At 35.5% G+C, this 16,461-nt stretch overlaps 1 protein-coding gene across 1 annotated transcript in view; it reads right to left on the bottom strand.

Moving 5' to 3' along the window:
- Positions 1-16,461, bottom strand: part of LOC114327500 (uncharacterized) — a 181,779-nt gene that overhangs the window by 71,684 nt on the left and 93,634 nt on the right. Inside the window, exon 2 of the mRNA XM_028276142.2 lies at positions 2,080-2,421. Coding sequence (XP_028131943.1) covers positions 2,080-2,421 — 342 coding nt within the window. The remainder of the gene's footprint in view (positions 1-2,079; positions 2,422-16,461) is intronic.

The raw sequence follows: 16,461 nt of genomic DNA on the forward strand, positions 1-16,461 counted from the left end.
TTGCGCATACCATGGACAGCACATCGCACAAATAATTCAAAACTATAGAATATAGAAGAACTAGACTCACCACAACTATCAACCAAAACATTCTGAGATATTTTGGACATATAACTAGAAGAAGAGAAGGTATGGAAAGAATTGAAGAAAACTGTGATGATCTCGGTTAGCAAATTCAAACGAAGACATGATTCGTTTTAATAAGACAGTTATACAACCAAATATAGAAAAGATAAGATAATTAGCGTTAATTACTTGTTAATTTCGTTATCAAAATATATTTACAATCTACATATCTGACTTTCGTAAATCTCGGCTAAATGTGAAATATATACAGTATGTCCCTGTAAGTTGGAACCATATGGAAAACTTTTTTATTATTAATTTTACGAAAAAAGTTATTCTTCATAAAAAGCTCTGCATGGTTTAAAACCTAAGATTCAACCGTCAAATATCAAATTTTATGAATATTATACCAGGTATGTCGAAAAATGTCAATTTCGCTTAAGAGTAAAGAAGCTTTATTTTTCACAATATTAAAAATTGTTATAATGAAAAGTTGTTTGTAATTAAGAACTATATTCGAATATGCGATTACATCCTTCTAATAAAAAAAAATTCAATTATGATTCAACTCTTTTTTTATTAATTTTAAGAAAGAAAGTTATCTTTTATACAATGTTCTGCATGGTATAAAACCTAAAATACAGAGTAAATGAATTAAAAATGTATAAAAAATTTCAATTTCTTTGCAACACGAAAATGCAGCAGCTGCATAATACTCTGGTTAAATCGGAGAGTGCAGGAAGAGTCTATACCGGTTCCGGAGGTCTTTCCCCCCTCATCAGTAGTCCCATGTCCTCTTCTCTCCGATTTCTCCAGGTATCACACTTTGGGCATTTCCGAATTGCAAAAAAAAGAAATGTCACGGATGAACTAGAGCCATCTACCGAAAAACAAAGTAAGTTATCAATCGAAGTAGCACAGAAAACGACAATAAATATCGTTCCCATACCACCAGATTGACAACAGGTGGAATACTTTCTTTGGTTACACCTCCTGAGATTTATTAAGGAATCTTTCTTGTTGGAACTTTTACCACGTTAAGCAGATGAGTTGTGAATTATTTAAAATTCTCTTATCTTAATTTCCTCAGCATCCTGTTTGATTTATAAATTTTGAAAATCTCAGGAGGTGTAACCAAAGAAAGTATTCCACCTGTTGTCAATCTGGTGGTATGGGAACGATATTTACTGTCGTTTTCTGTGCTACTTCGATTGATAACTTACTTTGTTTTTCGGTAGATGGCTCTAGTTCATCCGTGACATTTCTTTCTTTGCAATTCGGAAATGCCCAAAGTGTGATACCTAGAGAAATCGGAGAGAAGAGGATATGGGACTACTGATGAGGGGGAAAAGACCTCCGAAACCGGTATAGACTCTTCCTACACTCTCCGAATTAACCAGAGTATTATGCAGCTGCTGCATTTTCGTGTTTTGTAGGAGTATTAAGGAATCTTTCTTGTTGAAACACGCTGAGCAGATGAGTTGTGAATATTTAAAATTCTCTCATCGTAATTTCCTCGGCATCCTGTTTGATTTATGGTACAAAATAATGACCTGCTATTATTGTCCAAAGAGAATAATTTTTCAAATCAACCGTTTTGCTCAATTCCGTGAGATGTTGCAAAGATCCATTCTCAAGCTTTTTTGATCCTCTGACAAAAAGCGAAGAACCCATTGTGCACAACCTTTCCTGTGGCCCAGTTTGTGTATAATACTGTGGACAGACCATATACTCACATTAATACTTTCTGAAATTGCTCTGAAATTAAATTTTTCCCAGCTTCCACATACATGCCACATTTTCTCAAGCCTTCCACACATGCCACATTCCTTCTGTTGTTGCACTACTTAATGAATGGATCTTAACAAATAGCATTAACATTAAGGTGTGCAAAATTGGGGTGTTTACAATTTATTTCTCGAAAAATTCATAAAAAGTGACTGAACTTTTTTATTCACGTTTTAACCGGTAATAATTGACTGGTTTAACCCACCATAAAATGTGTTTACTTACCATCAATGTGTTCTCCGTTATTATGACACAAAAAGTGCAAGACTTCCTTGAAGCTGTCATATATAAATTGTTCAAAAAACTTTTCCTTTTGGGGCAAACAAGGTCTCATGTTGGACGTTAGTTCCTGCATCCTCTTTTTTAGGATGTCACGTTCTTTATCACAAAATACTTTCTTCTCTCCTGGGATAAACTTGAAGGTGTATTTCAAGTACCTCTTGAACTCGACGCTATTCGAATATAGTTTGTCGAAGGCTACAGTCCCTTTTGTTTCGTTGTTACATTTATTGAACCAATGATCAGCTAATTTGTCGTAAGGGTCTGTTGATTGGGCAGTACTTAAGGCTGTAACAAAAAAGCAGTATTAACAATCATTAACATAAAATATAATACCTATATGAATAATTAACATTACCCATTTTTTGGATATAACTATTGGAAATAGATTTTTCCATAAAAAGTTGCTCTCATTCTAAAATAATGAAATATACTTTTCCCACGTCTACTTTTCACCGAGTCTTAAATTCAATGTAAAACACGTATACAATCTATATTAATTTATTCAATAGCTATGTGGTCTAATATCATGAAAAAATTATTAATGAAAGAAGAGGGGAAGAAGATGGGACTAAAAATTAATGAAAAGAAAACAAAACTAATGAGACTTACAAAAGCAGAACAAAACAGAGAGATAAGAATAGGAAATAAAAAAATCGAAAAAGTACAAAAACTTAAATACCTGGGCGTTATGATAAACAACAAAGGAGAAAGAAAAACGGAGATCGAAGATGAATAACTGCGACAAATCGGCTATACCAAACAAATAGAAAACTACTAAAGAGTAAAATATTGACCAAACAGACAAAAATGAATATTTATAAAACAATAATAAGACGACCCATAACAATGAATGCAGCACAAAAGATGACTATGACAAAAAAAGAAGAGAAATTAGGGATAAATGAACAAAAGACAATAAGAACAATACTGGGTCCAGTGAGAGTCGAAGAACAAGAGTAGAAGGAGAACGAATAAAGAAATTTTAGAAGAATTAAATGGAGAAGATATAGTAAAAACACTAAAGGTACAAAGTACAAAGAATCAAATGGCTGAGTCATATATGGAGACAAACAGTATCAAAAGTTATACTATTAGGGCAACCAGGAGGAAAAAGGAGAAGTGGTCGACGGTCGACCCAAATCGAAATGGTTAACTGAAGTAGAGGAGGACCTAAGCAGGGCAGGAATTACAAAATGGAAAGAGAAGACAATAGACCGGAAGAAATGGAGACATATTAGTGAACAAATACAATGATCATGGAGACTTATCCTCCCCGTAAAATGGATCTAGAAAGTGAAAGCGGCAAAACCCCATATGTGGTGTTAAGCCATTATAGGTATTTTGTGGTCTAACACGGTGTTACAGAGGAAACGATTGTTCCAACGAAGCAAGATATTTCTGAAATACAAAGTCGCAGTTTTGTCTATTTACAAACCAGAACACTATTATGGTAGGGGAGCCCAAGCGGGGATTTTTGCAGTTACTTGAGCGCGTCAGATTATCATAAGGAGAGAAACCTGGTACCCTGCAGATGTACCTCTACCATATATTGGCTCTTAACACAGGGGAGTTCGTTAAAGGGGGCCCGAAAAAAAATCTATCTAGTTTTAGTAGCTACAACTTATTAAATGAGTCAAAATTATTGACCGGATACGATTGAAAAAGCCTACATCCTAATGGACATAACATACATACAACAGATAGCAGACATAATCGGTATACTATGTATACATACTTTTAAATAAACCAAGATGGGTGCTGGGACTGGAGACATTGGAATAAACACCGTATTAACAGAGCGTAGAGTTAAAGAGAAAGGCCAAGTAACAATATATCATATATAACAATATATAACACGTATCTGCCAGTGCAGACTACCTTATTATATTGTTTATAATCGTTAAATTTTGATCATCATAAACCCGTACGCGTCCACTGCTGGACATAGGTCTCCCTCAGTTCTTTCCGTCTGTCTCTGTTTTGTGCGACTTGCATCCAGTTACCGATAACATGCTTCAGATCATAGGCCCACCTGGTTGGTGGGCGTCTTCTGTTCCGTCCGTAGTGCTTCTTTTCGTGACCTCCCCTCGACAATACGTTTTGTTCATCGGTTGTCTGACAATCTGGCGACGTGTCCTGTCCAGTTCCACTTTCGCGAAGCGATTTTTTCGACAGCGTCTGTTGTTTTTGGTATATCTTCGTTTGGGATTCGGTCTCTCAGGGAGACACCCAACATCTGGCGCTGACCTTTTTTGTGTTAATATTATAATATGTGAGTGTTAAATAGTATATTGTTTATAAACGTTTACAGTCCTAATCAATTCTGGCCAAAGATAATCACTCCGAGCTTGACTGGCTCATTACTAGTCCATTCACTAACGGTAAAATATTGCAAAACCTCCGAATTTTAAAGAACCGCTTAGATTGACATGAAATTTGGCATACACATAGCTAAGATGTCAAAGAAAAAAGGAGACATTGTAGCAATGTGTGCTTTTGCCTTGAGAGTGAGTAGTGAGTACCACCCCTTCTCTGGGGTGAAAAACTTACATTCAAAAAAGTCCAAAAGTAGATAAACTGACTAATTCTAAGCAACTTTTGTTCTATAGAGTTTTTTCACTAAGTCAATACTTTTCGAGTTATTTGCGAGTGAATATGTACATTTTTCAACAACTCAAAGAGTAAGTACTTTATCGGAAAAAATATTCTTAGCAAAAATATAGCTAATGAAAAAGTAAAAAAAAATGGCATAAGAGGTTCAAAATAAAATTGTTCCCCTTTTTTTGGTAACAAAAATCGTGAAAATCACCCCATAATTATAAAATTATCCTAACATTATAAAATTATCCTATCAACAGGTTCTATCCAAGTTACCTAAGTAGGACGCTGACCAACTTTCTTAGAGCCAAGTAGTGTCAAAGTGTAAAATTAAAATGGCGTCGTTGTTGGAAAATCGAAAACGAGATGTAAATACAAAAAGGAAATGGTCTGAAAGGGAGAACATTATTTTCATGGAACTGTACAAAGCTGAGGAAGCATTATGGAATGTCCGGATACAGGAATATAAAAATAAGGATGCTAGAAGTGCGGCCCTACAACGAATAAAAATGTACATATATGTATATGAATATTCCTGGTCTCACTGAAAACGATGTATTAAAAAATTAATGCCATGCGAACTACGTATAAACACCTTTACAATGGTTATTTGACATCCAAGTCATTTAACCCTGGCAACCAACTTGGTCTAAGTACACTTGAATAAGTGCACTTGGTCCGAGTTGGAATCCAAGTACACTTGATCGTGTCAACCCGCTAAGCGATATGTTTATGTATTTTTCATTGCTTATCATAATTTACTTTTTACTTTATTGATATGAGGTATTTGTTTTGTATGTCGGTAGATATTACATATTCGGCTGGCTAAAAGTGTTTACTCTTTATCAATAAACAGCTTCTTGTTACTACACAAATCTAAATATATAGTGCTAGGGTGGCAACAAAACTTAGTCCTGGCTGTATGCTCGCCCCCGTTAGGCAAATTATTCCTATTCGTTTTTTTCACAAACTTACTCAAAAAGAGGTTCTTATAATAAATCCACAGGGTGCCAGGAGATATCGAGGTCGGAAAATTGTTTTGCACCTTTGGAAGACCGGAATAGTGCATCTCTTTCGCACTCATCATTGTTCGCTCATTGTTAATATGTAATTAAAGATAACAGCTTAGTAATAAAATAATGGCAAAAATTTCTTTAGGATCTTATAGGAGGGGCTTTAAACTTTGATTTGGCCACTCTCTGACTCACAATAATAATTTTTAACGGAGTTATTAAGTTTTAAAAATGACCATTTTCGCGCTTTTCAAATTTTAAATTGCATATAACTCGACAAAAATCAATTTTAGAGAAAAATCACAACATACCTTTTTTGCTCAGAATGATCCAAAGAATCTAACAAAAATTGTCCGAAGTGAAAAAATTGGTTTTTTGAATTTGTTTAAAAAAAATTGTGCAATTTTTCGACCACGGTACCTCCTGGCACCCTGTGGATTTTTTATAAGGACCTCTTTTTGAGTAAGTTTATGCAAAAAAAAACCGAATCGGAATAATTTACCTAACGGGAGGAAGAATCCAGCCTGGCTAACTAGCGAAACTCTTGAGTTGTTGTTTGCAGATAATGATTCAACTCATCAGTTCGTATTACTCATTATTGACATATTTAGTAAACATATTCGTCCACTGGTATATCATAGTTTTAATTATTTGATAAAATTTAATTTAATACGGGATGTGATACGGGAATGGGATGTATGGGATGTATTATAGGGGTAGTACCTTTCTATCAGAACGGCCACATCGAGCGTCATGGACGGGAGATGGTTCTTGATAACTGGTCCCCATAAGACATCCAACTCTCATTTATGGCTCCTCGTGCCACATCCCGGGCAATTGCATTGGTCTGCAGGCTAAACTAAGTGAGGGTAACCAGATATGGTGAAATCTACCGAATGATTGCCGGTATAAGCAATCCCACCACTTACTGGCCAACGGCTTCGGGCGGATGAGCTAGTATGTGGAAGGGCACTCTTTTGTCCTGAGATCGAGAAATCGGTCTCGAAGGCGGATGAACCAAGGATGGTCAACGGTGGAAGGATGCAGAAGGCAACGGGGAACCACTGCATTAAAGACTCATAGAGTACCCCTAGTTAAGTCATTACAGTGTACACCAAAAATAGTGGAAACTCTACTGATCATGGGAATCGGATACCAAGATCCGGCAGAGAGAGAAAAGCACAAGACTACAAGGCTCACTCGGTCGTAAACCTGCAAAATCCTTGTACAAAAATGCAGAAACCAACAACTTTAACAGTTGCAACGTGGAATGTGAGAAGTTTGTTCTCTGCAGGAAAACTGGATAATGTTGAACAAGAAATGAATAGACTAAACATCGATGTTTTAGGAATCAGCGATACACAATGGCCAGGAACTGGGAAATGTTCAACACGAAATGATGGCGTATTTTATTACTCCGGAATCGACAACACCCATCGGTACGTAGTTGGAATCATCATTTCAAAGAAATGGAAAAATTCTTTGATTACCTGTACTCCTTACTCAGAACGCTTAATATTAATACAAATTAAAGAAAGACATAACTTAATAAATCTTATTCAAGTCTATGCACCAACAGCAGATAAAGATGACGATGAAATAGAACAATTCTACAACGACTTAGAAGAAATGCTGAAAGCAATAAAAAAGCAACACATATTAACATAATAATGGGCGATCTTAATGCCAAGGTCGGTCAAGGTAAGGTAGGAGAACATGTAGGCAACTATGGACTTGGAAACAGAAACGACAGAGGAGATCGATTGATTCAATTTTGCCAGAGCGAAGACTTCGCAATAACAAACACCCTTTTCAAATTACCTCCTCGGCGATTATATACATGGACATCTCCACAACATACCAAAGAAAAAATAGTGAGAAATCAAATAGACTACATTCTGATAGCAAGGAGGTATCGTAATGCTGTTAAATGTACTAAGACGTACCCAGGAGCTGATATAGGCTCAGATCATAACCCGGTAGTTACTGTGATAGAGACGAGACCAAAAAAGATTAGCAGACCACACAGAAAGACACTAGATTTAGATAAACTTAGAAACAAAAATATACGACAAGAAACAGGAGAAGAAATAAATGGAAACCTCAGTTCAGTGCAACAACAAATTAACGATACAGATAACGTTAACCAAAAATTAAAGTACATAAATACAGCTATACAAACAGCAGGAAAGAAACATCTGACAAAAACGACAACAAAGAACAAGGGGTGGATGACACAGGACATACTAGACTTGATGGAACAAAGAAGAAAGATGAAGAATTACTTAGACAAATACAAAGAAATAAACAAACACATAAAAAAGAGAATAAAAGAAGCCAAAGAGGCGTGGATTAAAGAACAGTGTGAAGAAATGGAAACTTATGAGAAAAAGTACGATGCGTTCAATATGCACAAAAAAGTAAAAGAGATAACAGGAAGCATAAAGAAATGCCAAATAGGTAAACTTAAAGACAAAGATGGAAATCTTATTGTAGATCTAGAGAATAAAATAAAAAGATGGACAGAATACCTGAATGAATTATTTGAAGACGATAGAAACAACTTAACTCAGATAATCAATGCAACTGGGCCAGACATATTGAAAGAAGAAGTAGAATACGCAATAAGAAACGCTAAAAATGGAAAAGCAAACGGACCTGATGAAATCCCTACAGAACTGCTGAAGCTTTTGAATGATAAATCCGTAACCATAATATTGAATATATTCAATACAATATACAGTACTGGTATAATACCGCAAGAATGGTTGCTGTCTACGTTTGTCACCATACCGAAGAAAACTAAGGCAATGCAATGTTCAGACCATCGAACAATCTCCTTGATGAGTCACCTGCTTAAAATATTTCTTAGAGTCATCCACAACCGAATCTATCAAAAACTAGACATCGATATTAACGATACACAGATGGGATTCAGAAAAGGATTAGGTACAAGGGATGCTCTCTTTGCCTTGAACGTTCTAACACAGAGATGCCTAGATGTTAACCAAGAGGTACACGCCTGCTTTATAGACTTTGAAAAGGCCTTTGACAAAGTTCGCCACAGTAAACTCAAAGAAATCCTGGAGAGTAAGAACATTGACACCAGAGACATACAAATAATATTAAATCTGTACTGGAATCAGCAAGCTAATATAAAAATAGAAGACCAAACATCGGACGAAATAGAAATACGTAGAGGGGTACGACAGGGTTGTATATTGTCACCGCTCTTGTTTAATATCTACAGCGAACAAATATGCCAAGAAGCTCTCTCATATGCAAACGAAGGGATAATAGTCAATGGAGAAGTTATCAATAACATCCGATATGCTGACGATACTGTGATAATGGCAAGAACAGCGCAAGATCTACAACATCTAGTTGAAAGTATGAATGAGATATGTAATAACTACGGCATAAGGATGAACGTCAAAAAAACCAAATATATGACCTTCAGTAAGAATCCAATAAATGACACTAGTATCACAATAAACGGTACCCAACTTGAAAAAGTAAACGAATACAAATACTTGGGAAACCTTATCAATGAAACAGGTGACCAAAATCACGAGATAAAAAGACGTATTGAAATTGCCAGGTCTACTTTTATAAAAATGAAAAAATTATTTTGTAATCGTGATATTAGTATTCATCTACGAACTAGAATGTTAAAATGCTATGTATTCAGTACTTTGCTCTACGGTGTTGAGTCATGGACTCTTAAACAGAGGAATATTAAAAATCTTGAAAGCTTTGAGATGTGGTGCTACCGCCGTATACTAAGAATAAGTTGGGTGGATAAAATTACAAATGAAGAAGTAATACGCAGAATAAATAACGAGCCAGAAGTTCTACTGAATATAAAAAAGAGAAAACTTGAATACTTAGGCCACCTGATGAGGGGACAAAAGTACACATTCCTACAAAATATAATGCAAGGAAAAATCCAAGGACGAAGAAATCCAGGCCGTAGAAGAATGTCCTGGATGAGAAATTTGAGAGAGTGGTTTGGCTGTACCACTAACGAATTGTTCAAAACAGCAGTAAATAAAATTAGAATCGCCCTAATGATATCCAATCTCCGATAGGAGAGGCACTCAAAGAAGAAGAAGAATTTAATACGTATTTTTGTTGTAATGTGATTAATATTAATCGTTGGTAATGTAGGATAAATAATGTTTTTGCTGTATGAACATGTAAATCGATAAAACACTGATAAAATTATATAATAGTTGTGCATTCCTCAAAGTTTCCATACTAAATTCTGCAACATATAAATTTCAAAATATAATGGTCGGGAATCCAGTATGAGTATCCAGTATTCCAGTGGATCGTCAACACCGACGAGACAACATAGTGACGTCACTGACGTCAGACGAAATCTATTCCTCCCCCCCACTCTTTCTGTTGAGAATTTCGAAATGATTCAAGAAGCCCCAAAAAGTAAAAAACAAGAACCTAATCGATTTTCGTATTTTGTATGATTCAAAAGCTTTGGAGGAAAATAGGCAACATAATTCGCGTTATCTAACCTTTTATATATGTAAACATAGATAAGGACAATACTAACAAAACATTAACATATTAAAATGTTGTCTTTTTTATCCTTGAAAATACGTTTTATTAATTGATTGTCAAGCGCCATATAAGTTGACCTTAACCTTAAATTGATTCTATGTATGCTGGTACAAATTAAACAAATTTTAACTAAATTTTTACACAGTAAACGGTTATAACGATTTTTTTACAATTTTCCAAGATTTTTGAGACGAACTCAGGCATTATACAGGGTGTAACAAAAAAGCAGATCATAAATTAAATCACATATTCTGGGACCAAAAATAGTTCGATTGAACCTAACTTACCTAGTACAAATGTGCACATAAAAAAAGTTACAGCCCTTTGAAGTTACAAAATGAAAATTGGTCCTTTCCAATATATCTATCAAAAACTATTGGAGATTTTTTCTTGAAAATAGATATGTGGCATTCTTAGGCAGGAACATCTTATGATTACAGTTGGTTTCAAGGCTAACCTGACCAAAAGTGGATTTTTTATAAGGACCTCTTTTTGAGTAAGTTTATGCAAAAAAAAAACCGAATCGGAATAATTTACCGAACGGGAGGAAGAATCCAGCCTGGACTAACCAGCGAAACTCGAGTTGTTGTTAGCAGATAATGATTCAACTCATCAGTTCGTATTACTCATTATTGACATATTTAGTAAACATATTCGTCCACTGGTATATATCAGTTTTAATTATTTGATAAAATTTAATTTAATACGTATTTTTGTTGTAATGTGATTAATATTAATCGTTGGTAATGTAGGATAAATAATGTTTTTGCTGTAACATGTAAATCGATAAAACAATGATAAAATTATATAATAGTTGTGCATTCCTGAAAGTTTCCATACCAAATTCTGCAACCTATAAATTCCAAAATAATAATGGTCGGGAATCCAGTATGAGTATTTATCCAGTGAATCGTCAACACCGACGAGACAACATAGTGACGTCACTGACGTCAGACGAAATCTATTCCTCCCCTCTCTCTTTCTGTTGAGAATTTCGAAATGATTCACAAAGCCCCAAAAAGTAAAAAACAAGAACCTAATCGATTTTCGTATTTTGTATGATTCACAAGCTTTGGAGAAAAATAGGCAACATAATTCGCGTTATCTAACCTTTTATAAACATATATTAGATAAGGACAATAGATACTAACAAAACATAATATATGTAATACAAAATGTTGTCTTTTTTATCCTTGAAAATACGTTTTATTAATTGATTGTTAAGCGCCATATAAGTTGACCTTAACCTTAAATTGATTCTATGTATGGCACAAATTAAATAAATTGTAACTAAATTTTTAGACAGTAAGCAGTTATAACGACTTTTCTACAATTTTTCAAGATTTTGATACAAACTTAGGCATTATACAGGATGTAACAAAAAGGAAAGTCAAAGTCAAGTTAAAACAAATATTCTGGGACCAAAAATGGCTCGATTGAACCTAACTTATCTTGTACAAATGAGCATATTTATAAAAAAGTTACAGCCCTTTGAAGTTACAAAAAAAACCGATTCTTTCCAACATTATCAAAAACTATTAGATTTTTTCTTGAAAATGGACATGATATCACTCTTACGCAGGAACATCTTGTGATTATAGTTGGTTTCAAGGCTAATTTGACCAAAGATGGGTTTCAATTGAACAAAAGTATATTAAACAAGACCGGCCGAACACAAAAAAAAATAAAACCCTGTACATATTGCTTGTTTAATTAATTAATAATGACGTATCAAGACTAGCGAACACGCAACAAATCTAAAAACACCTTCATTCTTGTTGACGTTACGGTTGCTTTGCCTACTCTATTGGTAATTTTTATGATTCATTGCAGTAATTCTGCACGACACCGGTTTTAATATTGTGAAATCCGTCATTACTACAGAATACATAATAACAACTATTGCTCGAATTATACTTTTATTTAATTATGTATTGATTAACGAAGACTTACGAGAATTGAGGATATTATAACAAGTGTTCATTTTTTTGTAAAATTTTGAAGGATTGTTGGAGTACGTGCCAGGTAAAGAGAGAACATTGTCATAAAAAATGTAGTAATTCAACAGATAAATGGGAAATTATTATAAAAATAGGTCTCTATAATAATAAAATACTCCAATAGAATGCCTAAATTACAAAAAATACATTTTACATATGACAGGCAGATACGGGAAGAGACAAAAAACAGTATTAAGAGGACATTAATATAATTATTATTAAGGGGCAGAGGATAAACTAACGGGATGGAAAGAATACAGCGAAAAACTTTGTGACGTGCAGATCATGAAAATTGCTGATTAAAGTAATTAGCAAGATATATTTGCGAATTACACAAAACATACTCAGTGCCTGGCTATCATAACATTCATAAAATTGGACGCCTATGGTGTATGGGACATGTAGAAAAGATGAAAGAAGATAAAATACATGGGAATCATTGTAAAAGCAAAGCGGGAAATATATCAGAATTGGAAAGAATTCTTGAACAGACCAAGATTGAAAAAGTATTGTCGAGACAGTGATGAAAATGAAACTATCAATCACACTAAGTAGACCAGGGCATTTAGCACTAAAAACACCCAAATAAATAAATTTTTAAATACAGCACCTAGAGACTTGCAGTTTTTTGCATTATGTTCAAGATGACGTCAGGAAAAAAGTCTACTATTCAAAAATGGGTGGAAATGCATAATTGCCCTGTAAATTGCATAAATATAAAAATAAAGTCAAAATCAGTATACTAAGAAACAAAATTGATTATTTGTGGAGTTTTTGGGGTCACTGAATACGATTACGATATCAGAACTGATCCACGGATCACATGGTGCCCAAGGTCAGTGCAAGAGACGTCATCTTCTGGAGTTTCTATGGTTTTCGGCATTAAATCGATGCAAACGGATTACTCACGAGTTTTAGGGGTCGTTAACACGAATACCATTTCAGAATTGGCCTACAGAGTACCTGGTGCCCAGGGTAGCTACTAAGGCACGTCATCTTCTGGAGTTTCGAGCGATTTCGGCACTATATTGATGTAACTGGACTACTGGGTGGGTTTTTGAGGTAGCTAAACACGAATATGCCATCAGAACAGACCTCTCGATCACCTGGTGCCCAAGGTTACTGCAAGGGACGTCATCTTCTGGAGTTACGAGGGCCTTCGGTATTAAATTGATGCAAACGGATTACTTACGTGTTTTTGGAGTTGCTAAACACGAATATGATATCAGAATTTAACTCCGAAGTATCTGGTGACCAGGATCGCTACTAGGGCACTTTATCTTCTGGAGTTTCGAGTGTTTTTAGCATAAAATGGATGCAAATGGATTACTCGGGGGGTTTTTGAAATCGCTAAACACGAATATGCCATTAGAACAGACCACCGAGCACCTGGTGCCCAGGGTGACTACAAGGGACGTCATCTGGAGTTTCGAGAAATCTCGGCATTAAATTGAGGCGACCCCAAACCCTCCAGTAATCCATTTGCATCTATTAAATGCCGAAAAGCCTCGAAACCCTAGAAGATGACGTGCCTTAGTAGCGACCCTGGGCACCAGGTACTCCGGAGGTCACTTCTGATGGCATATTCGTATCTAGAGACCCCAAAAACCCTCCAGTAATATATTTGCATCAATTAAATGCCGAAAACCCTCGAAACCCAGAAGATGACGTGCCCTAGTAGCGACCCTGGGCACCAGGTAATCCGGAGTTCAGTTCTGATATCAGATTCGTGTTTACCGACCCTAAAAAACCCGTGAGTAATCCGTTTACATTCAGAAGATTAAGTGCCTTAGTAGCGATCCAGGGCACCAAGTACTCCGGAATGAATTCAACATTCTGATGGAATATTCGTGTTTAGGAACCCCAGAAACCCGTAAGTAATCCGTTTGCATCAATTTAATACCGAAAGCACTCTAAACTCCAGATGGTGACGTCCCTTGCAGTGACCTTGGGCACCAGGTAATCCGGTGGTCTATTCTGATGGCATATTCGTTTTTGGCTACCTCAAACACCCCCGAGTAATTTAATACCGAAAGCCCTCGAAAGTGCAGAAGATGACGTCCCTTGCAGTGACCTTGGGCACCAGGTAATCCAGAGGTCTGTTCTGATGGCATATTCGTGTTTAACAACCTCAAAAACCCCCCGAATAGTCCAGTTGCATCAATGTAGAGTCGAAATACCTCGAAACTCCAGAAGATGACGTGCCTTAGTAGCAACCCTGAGCACCAGGTACTCCGAAGGTCAATTCTGATGGCATATTAGTACTTAGTGGTCCCTAAAACCTGTGAGTAATCCGTTTGCATCGATTTAATGCCAAAAACCATCGAAACTCCAGAAGATGACGTCTCTTGCACTGACCTTGGGCACCAGGTGATCCGGGGGTCTGTTCTGATTGTGTAATCGTATTCAGTGACCACAAAAACCACCCAAATAATAAATGTTGTTCCTTAGTATACCGATTTTGACTTTATTTTTATATTTATGCAATTTTGGATGCATTTATGCACTTTACAGTGCAATTATGCATTTCCACCCATTTTTGAATAGTAGACTTTTTTTCTGACGTCACCCTGAACATAATGCAAAAAAGGTGTCTAGGTGCTGTATTTAAAAATTTATTTATTGTGTGCTAAATGCCCTCGTCTAAAGGCAGTCAGTCCTAAGGCTTTATTATTCACTGCTCACATTTTTTTGGCCTGAACTGGTTTTAAAATTCAAGGTTCAAAGTGTTTGGACGTGTTTTTGTTAGATTATATAACATCAAATTTTTTTTAATACACCAAGATACATTGATGATCAGTAGTGCGTGTAAACAGCAAAAAAGATGTTCTAGTTTGATTCATGATAAAACTATTTTATTATCAATCATTATTTTTTATTTGTGGGAATTTTCTTTTTGAAATGTTTATTCCGCAATCTGTTAGTTATAAAAATTCTAACAATAAGCGTCTTTGGGGTTTGAAGTAAAAAAAAATTGACGTTAGAGAGGTCAGTACAATGACTGGACCTCTAGTATGGAACAAACATGACATTCCGATAATATGCTACATACAAACATACATTTTACACTTACAAACAATACACATATATCTAAACTATAAACACAATTACGGTGAGGTATAAAACTTATTTATAAATAAGGTCCAGTGGATTTTTACGTTTTAGTCTGTGAGTTTGTTGACTATTATCAAGCAAGTTTATTGCCAGGGCATTTTGAAATGTCTTTGTTTGACACGAATCATGGGGCGTCTGTTATAGAGCGTAACACTTTGGATTGTAATCTTTCCATTATGGATATGTTGGATTATGGTGCTGTACCCCATAGCTGGATCCCATAGGTCCAGACCGGTTTGAGTATTGTATTGTATACCAACAGTTTGTTACGTATAGACAACTTCGATGTTCTGCCCAGTATCCAACAATGTTTACGAAATTTTAAATTTAACTGTTGGCGCTTTTTCCATATATGTGTTCTCCATGTCAAAGTTTTGTCCAGGTGCATTTAGGTATTTAACGCTTTCGGCTTGTGGAATTGCTTTGTTATTTATTTCTATATTAGGCGATATTTTACGACATTTTGTAAATATGATATGTTGTGATTTTGATTCATTGATCTTTATTCGCCATTTCTTTGTCCACTTTTCAATGTTCCTAATATGCCTTTGAAGAGATTCGGTAGCTGTTGCGGGATTTTCATCTGTGACTAACATAGCTGTGTCATCTGCGAATATTGTAGTCGTTACATTTTCGTTTGTTGGTATGTCGTGTGTAAATATTAGATATAATATAGGACCCAGAACACTACCTTGAGGGACTCCAGATAGTATAGGGTAGATTTTTGATGTATCAGCTTCATGCTTGACACGGTAGTACCTTTCTTCTAAATATGATTTAAGTATAGTAAACATTGAATCAGGAACGTTCATTTGTATTTTGAAGAGCAACCCTTCATGCCAGACTTTATCAAAAGCGTGACTGACGTCAAGAAAAAGTGCAGAACAGTACTTTTTTTCTTCAAAAGTTTTATTTACTATATCAACGACTCTATGAACTTGTTCTATTGTTGAATGCTTCTCTCTGAAACCAAACTGGTGATCCGGAAAAAGATTATTATCAGTTATTATCTCCATTAG

Source organism: Diabrotica virgifera, chromosome 2, assembly GCF_917563875.1.
Source record: "Diabrotica virgifera virgifera chromosome 2, PGI_DIABVI_V3a".
In the NCBI taxonomy this organism is placed as follows: domain Eukaryota; kingdom Metazoa; phylum Arthropoda; class Insecta; order Coleoptera; family Chrysomelidae; genus Diabrotica; species Diabrotica virgifera.